This window comes from Alligator sinensis, unplaced genomic scaffold (assembly GCF_000455745.1).
Source record: "Alligator sinensis unplaced genomic scaffold, ASM45574v1 scaffold135_2, whole genome shotgun sequence".
NCBI classification, from domain to species: Eukaryota; Metazoa; Chordata; order Crocodylia; family Alligatoridae; genus Alligator; species Alligator sinensis.
Genome location: NW_005842067.1, coordinates 1,656,012 through 1,671,754, shown reverse-complemented (window position 1 = coordinate 1,671,754; position 15,743 = coordinate 1,656,012). Strand labels below are relative to the sequence as shown.

General features: G+C 47.1%; 1 protein-coding gene across 1 annotated transcript in view; it reads right to left on the bottom strand.

Annotated features, from left to right (window-relative positions):
* The window catches only part of SHROOM1 (shroom family member 1), a 106,297-nt gene that overhangs the window by 16,566 nt on the left and 73,988 nt on the right, over positions 1-15,743 (bottom strand). Inside the window, 2 exon segments of the mRNA XM_025204044.1 lie at positions 1,112-1,182; positions 5,504-8,353. Coding sequence (XP_025059829.1) covers positions 1,112-1,182; positions 5,504-8,230 — 2,798 coding nt within the window. The 5' untranslated portion in view covers positions 8,231-8,353.

Below are 15,743 nucleotides of genomic sequence, written 5' to 3'. Positions count from 1 at the left end.
TACAGGCAGCTGACCGCTGGCAGGGGTGGGCATTTGCAGCCTCCAGTTGCCCTGGCAACCTGCCGCTGTGCTCCTTAGCCACTGCTAGGGCTTTTCCTCTAGCAGTTTTTCCTCTCTAGGAGCAGGGCACCTCAGTGCTCTCTGTGACACCTGCCTTTTGAGGATCTTTAGCATTCAGCACCAGACCATGTTGATAACCTGCCACTCCTAAATTCAGCCCCTTTCAGAAACATCCTGAAATGCTTTCTATTTAGGGGAAAGCCTTTACAAGATACATTTATCCTCTATGCGGGGTTGTACATGTTGCCAGCTAGTCTACTTTACAGAAGACTTTATAGGTGTCTGAACTACCATGTAGCTGAAAAGCTGCTCTACTTATCATGCTGGGACTAAACACATGCTAACAACGTTGCCTAAACTTATCTGTAGCTAGAGTGCCTATGTCTACATTTGGGGCTTTCACAAATTCTCCAACTGTTGCTGTAGCACTGGAGCAGCTCTGTGGCTGCTATAGTTATACGTGCATTGGCGAATCAAACCCAGGGCTCCCGCATGGCAAACAAAGAACTGAACCACACTGCAGGTTTAGTACCAGTACAGATCCACTAACACTAGCATAATACTTGGGGCTTTTCATCACCAATGAGATCCAAATGAACAGGGCTCATTTTCATTCTGTAACAAAGCTGTAACACACACTGTAGTTTAAACACAACCCTGAAAAAGCTGGCACTGCTTCGATCCTAGGAGAGACATACCCTGCAAATAAATGGCTCTATGGAGAAAGGAGAAAATTAAGATGCAGCAGAGTTTAATAAGGACCCAACCCTTGTCCATATTGGTCCAGGAGATAACTCTAAAACCTTGCTAACAACACCCACATTTAAAGCAGTGTGTTGCTAGTTAGTGTTTGTTCCTAATGCTGACAAGATGTCTACATGCAAAAATTAGGACACAAACAGGATCCTATTATACTGTATGACATCAAATTGATATACTGTATCACAGTGGTATGTTATGTAATGAATATAACCACACACTGGTGTTTGGAAAAAAATCCCAGAAAACAGTGTTACTCTAGGGGAACATAAAGTATTTTTCATAGCTTTACCTGGGGAAGATGGGATACATTTCACATTCTTGAGTTGATGGTTCTGGGTAAGCTGTACTTCTGTTCAAATCCTAAAAATAAAGAAGTCTTAATGTAAGCAGAATTTTCATTGGGAAAATAAAGAGTTTAATTGAAAGTTTCACTTTTCCCTTATTTCTTCCCTATCTATCTACAGATACAAGCCAGAAATAATTCACACTAGAATTTAGGAAGCCTTTCTAGTTTGTCTATTTCTTTGTTACATAATTCTCATCATTTCCCCATTACCTAGCAGCTATATATTTTCCCCCGTAGAAAATCGGGTTATTGTTAGAACACTGCCATATCATCAGCTCGTCTCCATGCTCCAGGAAAGATAATTTTGACACGATTTTGCAGGAAAGCTTCAGACAGAAATCAGCACCTCACCTAATGTTATAAACTTCCAGACTCACTAATTTATGGTTGCTAAACCTTAGAATCTTTTGTTTTGGCTTCTGGTTCATTGCACTGTATAACAGTAGGTACTATAGATATCCTAGTAATAAAATTGATTCCATTATCGCTCAACTAGTCAAAATAGATAGCTTTTCCAGGCTAGGAGACCGTCGGTAGAGCACATGGTGAACTGACCAGCTACAGGTTCTTCTCAGCTGTTCATACATTCCCTTTGCTTATCAGAAAACCGATTCTATCATTCACCCCACAGGTAACCCACCTATTCAATGCCTTACCAGGTGTAGTGCTGGGATAGTCTTAATCTACAACATGCTCACAGTAGGATACATTCAAAGCAGAGTCATGGGAATGTGAGGTTGAACAGATCAAACAGATAGTCCTACCAACACACAGGTGAATATTATTATTACAGGAACAAGATACTGACTTTCCCCTTTCTTGTCTCATAATTCTAAAAAGATCAGTGAGAGTTTCTAATCTCAAAGGCTGGGGGACTTTACTGGTATAATAGGCTGCCTCTTTTCTTTCCCTTTCGCCTCTGTTTATCTTTCATATCAACTTTTACAACAATATTGACATATATTGTCTTCCATATTCTGGCACTAAAAAGTAATTATTTCTCTCAAGACAATGGGACAGAATTTGCTGACAGCGTCCAGAAAAAAAGCACATGGCTGACATTACCTGTGCCCTGGCAGTATCCAAAAGTGTGAGAATTACTCTTTTAGATTCAAGAGTAATTCTCACACTTTTGGAGACTGCCAGTTGTGGCAGGAGCAACAGCATAAAGCCATAATTTACAGAAGCCTCAGTCAGCATTGCAGCCTTGCCCAGCGTGGTGAGCTAGCTTCCTATGCAGGCTTTACAAAAGCAGTCATAATATTAACAACAATAATAACAGACTTGACTGTTGAAAGCCAAACAGTGTTATCACCCCTATATCATGTGCTCTTCACCTCTGCATCTGGGCAGTATCAGCTGGGGAAAATAGTAAATCTCAAATCCAGTGGCTTTGAGTAGCTGGCAGTTCTCAAAATAAATCATTTTGAGGACTGAGCAGTGTAGGGGAGACTGGGGATGGCCAAAATAATCCAGTATCATAGCCCTGTTTGCTAACAAAAAGGCAACTCACAAATATTGAGAGATGTATAATGCTGTATACATCTGCAAAGCTAAGGAACTGTTGCTACCAGAAAAAAAACCCAGGAAATCTGATTTCATCAGGTAACTATTAACAGCACTTCCACTGATACATCTGCTTTACATTTGGAAAACCCAGATGGGTTAGATTTGAACAAACTGGGGAGATTCACAGTTTCAATGAAAAACCAGGCATACCTCGATGGCTTTAGCTGAGTTTTACTTTGAATGAAAAAACACAAACGTGAAAGTCAGTATGAAAAATAACCCAACAAGAGTCAAAAAGAGAGGGGAAAAAAGCCTCTCTAATTCTATCAACTGGAAGCATTGATTTCTACATGCCTTTGTTTTTCAGAGGAAAGCTTTTGCAAGGCATTACCTTAAAAGGCTTCCTGGGAGAAAGGTTTACTACACACACTTGAGTATACATCAGATCTGCAGCTGGTCCAAAATGCCTCTTCTGAAGGTCAAATCAGGTGGACACCGGGATGCATCCCCACAACCAGGAATGTGCATTTCCCAGGGAACTCCCTGTATGCATGCTCTCACGCATGGCAAATTGCCCTGGGTGGGGTAGGGAAGGCTGGGGCCAGTACTAGAGCCAGTACCTGCCTTACCTGAGGACCATCTAGGGCTCCAGAAGTGGCTATCCGGGTGCATGGATCCTGGCCAGCAGCTGGAGCATGGCTCTGGCTGGCCAGACTCTGGTTTTGGGCGGTGCATGCTGCAACCACATGCACGGCCTTGCTTTTTTCTGGCGTGGGTTTTTTTGCCACCAGGATCTCCTGGTGTCAAAAAAACCTGCTGTGCTGCAAATCAGAAGCATGGCAAGCACCTGCATGTGCAGTTTGTGTGATTTGCGGTGCCTCAAATGTGTCTATGGTGCCACAAACTGCACATATGTGCTAGTCTGGACATGCCCCAGAAATCTATACCCGTGGGGCTTTCTGATGTATTTCTACCTGTATCTGACACTTAAGTTGTAAGGTTCTTGGAGCAGGGACCTCATATTCAGGTAGGTTTGTAAAGTGCTATAATATTCCTGCTCTGATGCAAGCCTACCTTTCATTTAGGACTGCACTAAAGTTTTCAGCCCTCTGCAAACTCTGCATCGGTTTGTTTTCCATTACAAAAAAAGAAATACAGATTGCCTAGAAAGCATTATATATGCCTGGGGCACTTTTGAGAATAATTATTATTGCCATGATTTTACACAGCCTAATATTCTTGAGAATTTCCAAGTAGGCTTTAAACACCTATGAGACATGTCCTAAAGAACAAAGAAACAGGGTGTCTTTGCAGGGTACTGAACACTCCTTGAAGGTGTTCAAAAGGAGACTGGACAGACACCTGGCTGGGGTCATCTGACCCCAGTACTCATTCCTGCCCAGGGCAGGGGGTCGGACTCGATGATCTAAAGGTCCCTTCCGACCCTAACATCTATGAAACTATGAAACTCCAAAGCTCGGTAGGGACCAGCTGACTCATTCCTTTCTTAGTCTGATGAGCAGGGATCTGGGTTTTGTCTCCCACGGAAAAACAGAAAAACACAGATTTTGCCCTTTACCAGAGGAAAATGTGGATTTCTTATTTTAACAGAGAAACCTGTGGATTTTGCAGTTTTGCAATGGGCTCTCTGCAGGCGGGCAGAGTTCCATCCTGCAGGGGGCTGAGGGGAACGGGAGGAGGGTGGTCAGGCGGGGGGCACCATGTACATATGCCACCAGGCAGCCTAGAAAGCAGCTCTCATAGGTAAGTGGAGAGGGGGATTGAGGCCCCCATAGGGAGGGAGGGAATTGGACAGGGCTAGGGCAGTGCATGGGCCTTGGAGCCCAGGACATCAATGCGCAGCCACAGGACTGGTTCCTTGCCGCTGCACACACTCCCAGTGAGGCAGGGGGGACCTGTGCCCCCTGGATCTGTATGCAGGGAAGGAGTGGGTGCAGGCTGCCCACTGTGGGCTCAGCCTCCCTGCCCTGCTGCCCTCCCCCAGGGCCTCTGCAGCCCAGCAGGTGTGACCCAGTGTTGCAGGGCACAGCAGGGTTGCGTGGGGATCTCCTTGCCGCTGAGAGCTCTGAACTACCTTAGCAACACATCCCCTGCCCACGCGACAGCAGAGGGACACAACCTCGTGCCACTGCCCCTGCTGCTGCCACACACACAGGGGATGCATCCTCAGGGCAGTGCGGAGCTTGCAGCGGCAAGGAGATCCCCACGCAACCCTGCTGTGTCCTGCAGCACTGGGTTGGACCTGCTGGGCTGCGGAGGCCCCAGGGGAGGGCAGCTGGGTGGGAGCCCGTGCCTGCCCCAACCCCACACACAGATCTGGGGGCCATGGGTCTCCCCTGCCCCCCCTGGGATTGTGTGCAGAGGCAGGGAACCACCCCCAGTGCCTGAGCCCACAGCAAGCAGCCAGTGGGGGGGCGGGCTACGCTGCCCTGCAGCAGCCATCGTCTTCTGCCAGGGGCAGGGGGCTGTGGACCCAGGTCCCTGGCCCTGTAGCCCTGGCAGCTGGGGGCCCCCTCCAGCAGGGCTGTGGGGAGCAGGGGGCTGTAGGTGAGGGGCACCAGCAGGGCCAGAAAAGCTGGGGGGGAGGAGTGAGGTACCTTTCATTTTAATCACAGATTTGAGGGGGGGTTTAAGATCAGAGAAACTGTGATTCTTTATCAGAGAATTTGTGATCTTTTATCAGGGAAAACCAGGATCCCTGCTGATGAGCAATGGAACTACTTCTGTGAGCAAACGCTCATCAATATAAGTAAATGGCTCACAATCTGGACCTCAAATGTAAGTTCCCTTTATAACCCGCCTTACCCGTGCAGGAGCCGGAGTTGATTTTGACCTCTCACGACCTTTGCTGGATGCAGAAGCTCCTGCCTGAGGGAGATTATCAGCTGAAGCACATCTGCTGGTACAGCTTCCCTCTGTTTCCTTGACAGCAGACTTACATTTTTGAAGCACTGTCTCAGCCGCGGTAGAGCAGGCACTGTTTCTGTTGGTATACATCACTGGGAGAATACATGCAGAAGAGGAAGGAGAGAGATCTGGATATTTTTCTGGAGAGAACTGGCAGAAAACTTCATTACTTTGATTTTTTCTGCTGCTATTTGGATTGGAAGTTTTGCACTCCGAAAACCACTTTGCATTTGAAGGCCTCTGCTGCAGGGGTGGCTTATATGATGGGACAGGCTGTACACTAGCTGGCCTTTGACTAATCTTCCGTTCCATGTACTCAATGAGTGCAGTATGCTGGATTTGCTTCAGCTCAGTCTTGGAAATATTTGAACTGGAAAGCACCCTCCCTCGGTTTTCAAGAGTCCTTTTTCTGGCTACCACTGCCTCTTGTTCGCTCATTTCATCTGACCTGGTCCCTGCATTTTCTTCCCTCCATGACATCCCATTATCTTTCTGATCATCCAGTTGATTGAGCTTCTCTGGTTCAGAATAACACAGCTTCTTTTGCTCTTTTGTTATCCTCTTCCTCCCCCCCATTCGAGCAGTTTGTGGCCTCTTTGGTTCTTCATATTTGCCACGGTATTCCAGAGACTCAGGAGGTGGAATCAGTTTAGCAGCTTCTTTTGCACTGGTTAATGAGAAAGATCTGAGATGTTCAATTGAAGGCCGTGAAGGTTTCTGCCTCAACCGTATAGGCAAGCTCATCTGTAAATCCTTTCTTTTGAAAGATGTTTCTCTTAGGACCTTTTTTTGAGCAACCTTAAGTTTTTCCCTGTAGTCATTCATGAAACTCTCATCCAATGATGATGCAGGGCTTCCCAGAACTACATCATCAGTCTCGCTAATGGTGTCATCACTCATGCACTGATGTTTGTGTTTGCTTTTTCGAAGCTGGTTACCTTCCCCCTGTATCTCTATAGGTTGTGCTGAGGCAGGACAGTGGCTTCTTGGAGATTTCTTTGGCAAACCCCCCGAATCCTCTTGTGGCCATTTCTGATTCTTGTGACTCAGAACATCACTGTTTTTCCCACCAGAAAGGTAGTAAAGGAGGGGAGTTGTCTGCCTGTTAATCTTTTCACTGACAGCATCATCCTGAGGCTGACTTTCAAGCTTCTTCTGAAATTCAAGTTGATGTTTTGTATAATGAACAGGATTTAGGGTTTCTTCTTGCTTTGGGTTCATGGTAAGGTCAGGACTACTCTTATTAGTTTGCTTTTCTCTCTTGGCTCCATTTAAAAAATGAGAAGTGGAACCTTCATTTGGTCTGAAATACGATGTATTGTCGGCACCATCGTAAAATGATTTGTGGCCCAAACTCAATTCCCCACGGTGAACGTGGTCTCCTTCTACATTATCCAAACTTTGCGACTGTAGTGATTTCTGCATTGGGGTTTGTGGATTGAGAAATGGTTCCCAAATGTCATTCTTCTTTGCTTCTTCAGAGCTGGAACGCTGATGCTTGTCCTCACAGCTGTTCAGTTTCTTGGATACATCCTCTTCTGGAATAGGACTGTCCATATATTTTAAGCCTGCTTTGCTCTCCAGCACATCCTGATCCAAGTTTGAATGATCTTCAGCCCAGAAAGGGCACTGAATACAAGGAATCTGTCTCTCTTGTTGGCTGGATTCTGTCATTGTGCTTTGCAAATCTGCTCCTATGAAGGGTGATTTGTGTACACTGCAGGCATAAAAATATTGTTTGTTCTCTTGTGTATCATTAACAGCACTGAGGTTGGTATGTAGTGGAAGAGAGGGCTTAGAGTTCATCTCCTCTGGAATTTTGTAAGCATGGACTGAATTATGAGCACTGGAAAGCTTTTGGGTATTTCCCAAAGAGTCAGATTTTAAATATTCTTGAAAAATGAAAGAGGAGGGCCTGGTATAAACGTGCAGATTGTTTTTCTTTGCGATGTCTTGGGATGGACCCCACTCTTCACTTTCCTCTGTATTTAACTCCTCATTTTTAGATCTAGATAACCAGTTTGTTATGGAATTGGAAGGGAGGAGGCCATTGCTAGTGTCCTGGGGAAAAGGAGCCAGTTGCACGGTATTTTCAAAATGATTTCCCGAGTTAGATCTCCCCTTGGTAGCTTTATAGCTATCAAGTCGTGCTGGTGGGGAGGGTGGCTGAGAAAGGGAAGAGGGAGGTCGAGCCAAAGGCAATGGTGGCTGATACAAAGTCCCATGAGTAGGAGTGCTTTGTCCATTGAGACCTATGTTGTAAGAGTTATGATGACTACTCAGCTCCAATGACTTGTACTTCAAATCAGAGTTTACTGCATTAGGATTATAAATACCTCTTACATATTCAGAATCCATATATGGCAACTGCTGCAAGGGCAGACAGCAGTGTTCGTTGCAGTACTGTGGAGCATGATATTCTGGGACATTGGAACCCCCTGAGAAAGAGCTGTAGGCAGAGTCCACTTTTGCAGGAAGGTGTAAGAGGTGGTTTATGTTGCTGACGGACTTTGCTGGTGAGAGTCTGTTAGCATAGTCTGGTGGGGCCACTGGCTCTAACCATTCTGCAGTTCTTCCAGCTTGCTTGAGGTTCCATCTTTCTATCTCATTCCCACACGAAGCCATATCTGCTAACAACCAGCTCCTCCAGGAAACACATTCACATTATGTCTCCCCACCTGCGTCTCTGAAAGCACATTTCCTTCCATTTATTGCTGCGAGTCACATTTCACAAGCGGACTGACAGTCCTAGGGAAAAACAAACAAACACGTGAATGTTTATTCGTTTCCGAGACTAGGTAATAAAGCAATGGGGACCAACCTTTTTGGCAGGCGTGTCACAAATTAGCCCCACAGCCTCTCCAAATGCCACTTCAGCCCCGTTCCTCTGCCTTACCTGCTGCTCTGCTTCTGCTCCCTGCCACTGTGTTGCCTGTCCCCACCCTGATCTGCTATGTGCCACACAAAGATGCTGCCCCTGCCACTTGTGGCACACATGCCATCGGTTGGCCAGCCCTGTACTACAGCTTCAGCTGATGCTAATCAGCACTGCTGCACTGAACTTGAACTCAGTGGGGCTGTGCTGACTTAAGCTAGCTAAGGATATGGCCCTAATCTAGGGTGAGATATAAATCAACATAATAATAATAATAATCCTTAGGGGAAGTGGGGCTGTGGATTTACTATATAATTTTACATTCCTTGTACTTAACACACACAAGGCTCTATTCTGAGTACAGATAACATCTGACCTCTGAGAAAGAAGGAAATCTTGGAATTCCGGTCTTTGTCTCACTATACGCGCAATACCTGGTGCCTGTTTCATGCTACCACCACTGGAACAGGAAATGTCCTTCATTAGTTATTATCAAAGAGATGATCCAATAACCTGAATACCAGAGCAGGAGACAAGAATTCCTCGTCTGTAGTGGTGGCACAGTTTAACTCTTAACAAATAAATGTTCATGTCTGCAAAGTCCAACTCAAATGTGCAGTGCATGTATTCAGCACTGCATGCTGGCCATACTACCAGCATCTCAGACCTAACTTTTTTGTGTTCTAGTTCCTCTTGAATAAGTGCTGGGCTAAAGGGCCTTTAAAAAAAATAGAGGTATTTATTCCCAAAAAGATATTAGCTCCAGATTTCAATGTTAGAAGCAGATCCACAAAAAGCTCCAGTAAATGCATTGACACTGCCCTTGTCATTGGCACTTTGATCTGGTATTGTCAGCGAAGCATTCATAGAAAGGAAAGTGAACACAGAGGGGCCATTCCAAACCCCAGGAAATTCAGCAGTTGTTGATTTCTGCAGTTAAACTAGTCATTACCTTAGGATAGCGAGTGGAGAAGAACTTAATTATTTGAAAATAGTGAGAATAAAAGCGAATTACTTGAGCTGGATTTTTACTCAGATGCTGGGATCACCTCAGCTATCACAAAAAAATGCCTTGGGATCTTTAACAATAAAATGGTCCAGATCTCTACTTTATCCAAAAGACTGCGCCTGGAATTCCTCTTGTATGTGACTTGGACAGGAAGGGCCAGAGCCACGAAGGTACTTAAACACCTAAATCCTAGGTGGGATTTAGGTGCCCAAAACTGCAAATCTGAAAACCTAAATCAGCCATCACCCAGCCAGGTTACTTTTTATTTTAAAGGACCTCAGGTGCCTATAGTTGTGTCCCTGGCATGCTCAAACTTGCCCCAGTCTTGACAAGGCTGAGCTGCTGGATGCCTAGTTCACCCAGAAGCCCACTCAGGATCTACAAAACAGATATTCCTCTCCCGTCTTGCACACCACCAGGCTTAGGCTCTTTGCAACATGCAGTAGTATCCACCACTTTCTTTTAAAGCAGGGCTGAAAGAGCAGCAGGAGAGTGCCCCCTTTGTCCAACAGCTACACGGCAGCACGCTCAATCAGAAAGTGGTAGGCCCAGATTCAGCGTTCTCCCCCGCTCAAGGGGATTCAAGCCCACATCTCCCAGGAGTGGTGAGTCTTGATGGGGGCACTCTCCACCCCTCCTGCTGGAGCTGTGCTACTATGCAACAGAGTTGGGCAAGGGAAAGACAATGCAAGCAGAGTTGTGGCTCCATAGCCCAGCAGTTTGGGAAATCACTTGGGACAGAAATCCAGTATTCTGCTCCCTGCTGTCAGGGCTATTCTGTAACTTACCCAAGGTGTTTTCATGTAAAATATGGAAGCAACACTTCCCGCTGGTGCTAGAACTAAACTGGAGATCTCTCACCTGGATTTCACAGAGTTTGTGCAACCTCTAGGTCATTACAGCACAAATTGGCCTGGCTACAAGTTATTGGTTATGTTAATTTTTATGTGTTTTTAGAGCCTGGAAGCCCTGTGCCTCATTGCTTTATAAAACTGAACACTGCCCTCCAGGTATCAGGTATTCACAGTGCCCATTTTGCTAAAATGTAATGGAGTGTGATCCTAGCTTTACACAAATAGCTTTACACTGATGGGACTCCATTGGCTTCATTCCTGATACCTACCAATGAAAAAAGAATCAAGTTAATTCCCAACACACCAGTGTAACCTATATCCTAAATCCCTTTCTTTTTGACCTGTTATGTATGTCTAGAACTACTAATAGAGCAATAGTTTTCAACATTTTGACTCAAGGCACCCCATAAGTCACCCCATAAGCCCAGAACGGGCTACATCTCTCCACGAAAAGTAAGCGTGTTTTCTCTTCCAGGTTGGCTGAACTCGTACGGCAAGCTTTAAACTAGGCTTGTCCGGGGATGGGGATGCAGAGGTACAGGAGGACACTTCAACATCAAGCCAGGTACGTGAGCAGGAACAACCCAGGTAAGCGACAAGGGCCCAGGCAAGCTTGGGAACAAGTGGGCAGCACAAACACCCACAGGAGGTCTCAATTGCCTCTACACAAATGCTAGAAGTATGGGGAATAAGCAGGAGGAACTCGCCCTCCTGCTAGCTAGCAAAAACCCAGTCCTGGTTGGGTTTACAGAAACCTGGTGGGATTCTACCCACAACTGGGCAGTAGACATTGAGGGCTATAGGTTGTATAGACCGGATGGAGTAGGGAAAACAAGGGGGGGGGTGTAGTGCTCTATGTTAAAGAGCAGTACACATCCTCGATGATCAGGATGGGTTCAGAAGAGGGGCTAACTGAGGCGCTCTGGGTTAGAATGCAAGGAGGTCATGCGGAAAGGGACTTGATAGTGGGCGTCTACTACAGACCACCTCACCAGGGGGATGAGCTGGACCGGGAATTTTCAGGTCAGCTCACAGAGGCTGCAAGGACAAGGGATGTGGTTGTCATAGGTGACCTAAACTACCCAGACATCTGCTGGGAGGATCTGTCAGCCAGGTCTGAACACTCACTTAGATTTTTAGCCTGCATACAGGACCTCCACTTAACCCAGGAGGTACACAATCCCACCAGAGGAAATGCCTTGCTGGACATGGTCCTTGCCACAGGCAACGACCTGGTGAGGGATCTACCAGTGCTCGACTACCTACATGTTAGTGACCACCGTCTGCTGGAATTTACTATCCAGAGCAGGGTGGTGAAAGCAAGCAGTAATGCAAAAGTCTGTGACTTCAGAAGGGCCACTTTCAATGAGCTAAGGAGATTAGTAAGAGAGACATTGGGGACTCGGAGCCTCAATGAGATGGGAGTCCAGGACGGGTGGTTGTTCCTTAAGGAGACGATTCTGTGAGCTCAGAGGGAGTCAGTCCCAATGCGAACCAAAGGGGGCAAGAGTGCTAAAAGGACCCCTTGGCTCAGTAAAGGCATCTAGAAGGGCCTGAAGGCAAAAAAGGTGGCATACAATCAGTGGAAGCAAGGGTCTATTGCCAAGGAGGATTACACCTCTGTTGTTCGTAATTGCTGGGAGGCAGTAAGGCAGGCCAAGGCAGAGACAGAACTAGGGCTGGCGACCAGAATTAAGGATAACAAAAAGTCCTTTTTCCAATTCATAGGGAGTAAGAAGAAGGTATCAGGTTACGTGGGGCCCCTACAGGACAGGCTTGGCAATCTGGTGATTGCAGCAAAGAAAAAAGCTGATCTCTTCAACGAGTTCTTTGCCTCCATATTTCTGAGCAGGGACCGGGACAACTAGGATTACAGACACGCTCAGGGGACACGACACCATGCCTCGGGTCAGGGATGATCTAGTTAGGGAACTTCTGGAGGGGCTGGACGTGTTTAAATTGGCAGGTCCGGATGCTCTTCATCTGAGGGTACTGAGGGAACTGGCGGAGGTCATAGCAGGGCCCCTGGCACGGCTCTATGAGTGCTCGTGATGCTCTGGCCAGGTACCAGAGGACTGGAAAAGGGCCAATGTGGTCCCCATTTACAAGAAGGGAAAAAGGAGGACCCGGGTAACTATAGACCAGTTAGTCTCAATTCAGTCCTTGGGAAGACCTTTGAGAAAATTATCAAGGAGCACATCTGCGGGAGCCCAGCATGAGAGGTTATGCTCAGGGGCAACCAACATGGGTTCACTGCGGGCAGATCCCGCCTGACTAACCTTGTTTCCTTTTATGATCAGGTCACAAAGTCCTTGGATGCGGGCGTTGAGGTAGATGTCATCTACCTGGACTTCAAGAAGGCCTTTGACACTGTTTCTCACCCCATGCTCGTAAAAAAACTAGGTGACTACAGCATTGATGCCTACACAGTCAGATAGGTTGCAAATTGGCTTGATGGTCACACCCACAGTGGTGGTGGATGGGTCATTTTTGACCTGGAGGGAGGTGGGCAGTGGAGTTCCCCAGGGCTCGGTCCTCAGGCCTGTGCTATTCAACATCTTTATCAGCGACTTGGAGGTGGGTGCGGAAAGCACGCCATCCAAATTTGCTGATGACACAAAGATGTGGGGAGAAGTGGGCACACTAGAGGGGAGGGACAAAATCCAACTAGATCTAGACAGATTACAGAGGTGGGAGGATGAGAATAGGATGGAATTCAACACGGACAAGTGCAAGGCGCTGCATCTAGGGAGAAGGAACCTGCAACATACCTATAGGCTGGGGAACACCCTTCTCATCAACACCATGGCTGAAAGGGATCTTGGAGTCATTGTTGACTCCAGGATGGACATGAGCCACCAATGTGAGGAAGCAGTCAGTAAGACTAACCGCACCTTGTCATGCATCTACAGATGCATCACAAGCAGGTCCAGGGAGGTGATCCTTCCCCTCTACGCGGTGCTGGTCAGGCCGCTGTTGGAGTACTGTGTTCAGTTCTGGGCGCCGCACTTCAGGAGGGATGTGGCTAACCTTGAGAGGGTCCAGAGGAGGGCCACTCGCATGGTCAGGAGGCAGCAGGGCAGGCCCTACGAAGATAGACTAAAGGGCCTGAATCTATTCAACTTCCACAAGAGAAGACTGAGAGGAGATCTGGTGGCCATCTATAAACTCACCAGGGGGGACCAGAGGAAAATAGGTGAGGCTCTGTTCCCCTGGGCACCACCTGGGATAACAAGGAATAACAGCCACAAATTTATTGAGAGTAAGTTCAGGCTTGATATCAGGAGGCATTACTTTACAGTTAGGGCTGCCAGGCTCTGGACTGGACTCCCAAGGGAGATGGTGCTCTCCCCTACCTTGGGGGTCTTCAAGAGGAGGTTGGATAGATATCGGGCTGGGGTATTATGATCCCAGCACTTGTTCCTGCCCAGGGCAGGGGGTCAGACTTGATGATCTGTTCAGGTCCCTTCCAACCCTAGAAACTATTAAACTATAAGTCTTGTGAATTGAGCAGCACCCCATTTCAAAAACTAGTTTATTTATTCCAGTGCTTACCTCCTTGCAGCAGGGTTGGGCAGCAGCCAGGCAGGGAGGAGCCGGAGCCTGCACTTATGTCCTCACACCTACTTATCCCTTCACATCTCATGAGACCCATCAAAAGATCTCATGGCACCCCAGGGTGCCCCAGCACCCTAGTTGAGAATCACTGATCTAAGGTATTATCTATCAGGAGCTGTCTGTCTGATTACCCAAACAGAATGGTCTTGCAGGAAGAAAAAGCAATGAATCACCTTTATTGGTGTAAATGTCACTCCCCTTTTTCAGTAAGTAAAGCCCAGCTTTGTCTAGCCCATTAGACCCAATCAAACACAGGTGTTTTGTCAGTATCTAGGCCTCAAATAAGGATTTGCTTAGTGAGTGATAGTTCCCCAGTTCAGATACTTTAAGGTTTCCAGGGAGTGGCTGCTCAGTTTTTTCTGATATAAGGCCTCTTTAAGTGATCTCACATTGCACACCCAAAACTACAGCAGCCCAAACAACTCATCACTTCTGAAAGCCAGCACTGGGTATGGGGGGTTGCTTGTGTTTTTAAAAAACCTGGCAAGATGAAGTGGTAAAATGTTCAACTGTCTCTTAAGAGTCAAGAAAAAATGATATGGAGAAAAGTGGGGAAGGAAAGGAGGAGAAAGGAAGAAAAGTCAATGGAGCAAGGGAGAAGTGCTACAGGGAGAAAAGTGATGTAGCTGGAAGTGAAATGGGGGCAGGGAGTGAAAGAGGCATGTGGAACTAAGGAGCTGCAAAGCGGGGGTGGGAAAGGACTTAGAGACAGGTTCAAAGACAGAGAAGGAAAAGAAGAAAGACAAGAGAAGACAAGCAAGGAGAGAAGAGAAGGCAAGAAAGGGAAAACTAGGATGAGGTTAAAAAGAGAAGACTGGAGGAGAGGGGCCAGAAGGAAGTTAAAAGAATCCACAGATTAAGCTCTCTTTACCTAACCCCCATCTGGACAGCCACAAGAAAGGTTCAGAAGTGACCCTGGAACCTCTTACAGCCTTGCAGTCTACCAACTGGGGCAGTACTGTACCACACACATTCAGTGCCAGTCTCTCTAGAACAGGGGTGGGCAATCATTTTGGGCGGAGAGCCACTTACCAAGTTTTGGCAAGCTGCCGAGGGCCGCATGGGTTGCTATGCCCCTTGACAGGTGCCCCACCCGCTAGTTGCCATCTTGTGACTGGAAGTCCCAGGCCCAACCCCTGACCTTTGCCACCAGAAGTCCCTCCTTGCCTCTGGAAGTACTCCTTTCAGCAAGGGTTTTGCCATGTCAGAACCAGAAAAATATCAAATTATATTCTAAAAATCAAACATCTACAACATACATTAATTTGACTTCAAAAAAATATTCCCGTCCTTGTTTACACGCATTTGTGTAGTGTACATAGAGGTGATTGTACATAACAGCTTAAAATGAAGTCTTACTCTTGAATATTGTAGGGGGTGGGTATAGGCTTGCAGGGGGCTGTGGGTGTGTGGGTATGTGGGATATGGGGGATAGTGTGGATATGTGCATGGGGGTCTTGTGGGGGGTGTGGGGTGAGGGAGCATGTGGGTGTCTGTGTGGATATGTGGGGTGTGGGCAAGTATGGGGTTTGTGGGGAGTTGTGTGAAGGGGAGGGAGGCTGAGGTGTGTGAGGGGGTATGGGGGTCTGCATGTACAGCAGTGCGAGGGGGGGGTGCATGTGGGACTCACCTTACGAACACACACACACACCAGGGTACCAGCACAGCTGCATGCTCCCTGGTCCAGAGATGCAGCTGAGAGCCACGTGGTGCTGGAGCAGGGAGGGGGCAGGAAGGCAGGGAAATGGCTGGGGATGGGGGGGGGCTGGGCTCGTGGTTTGC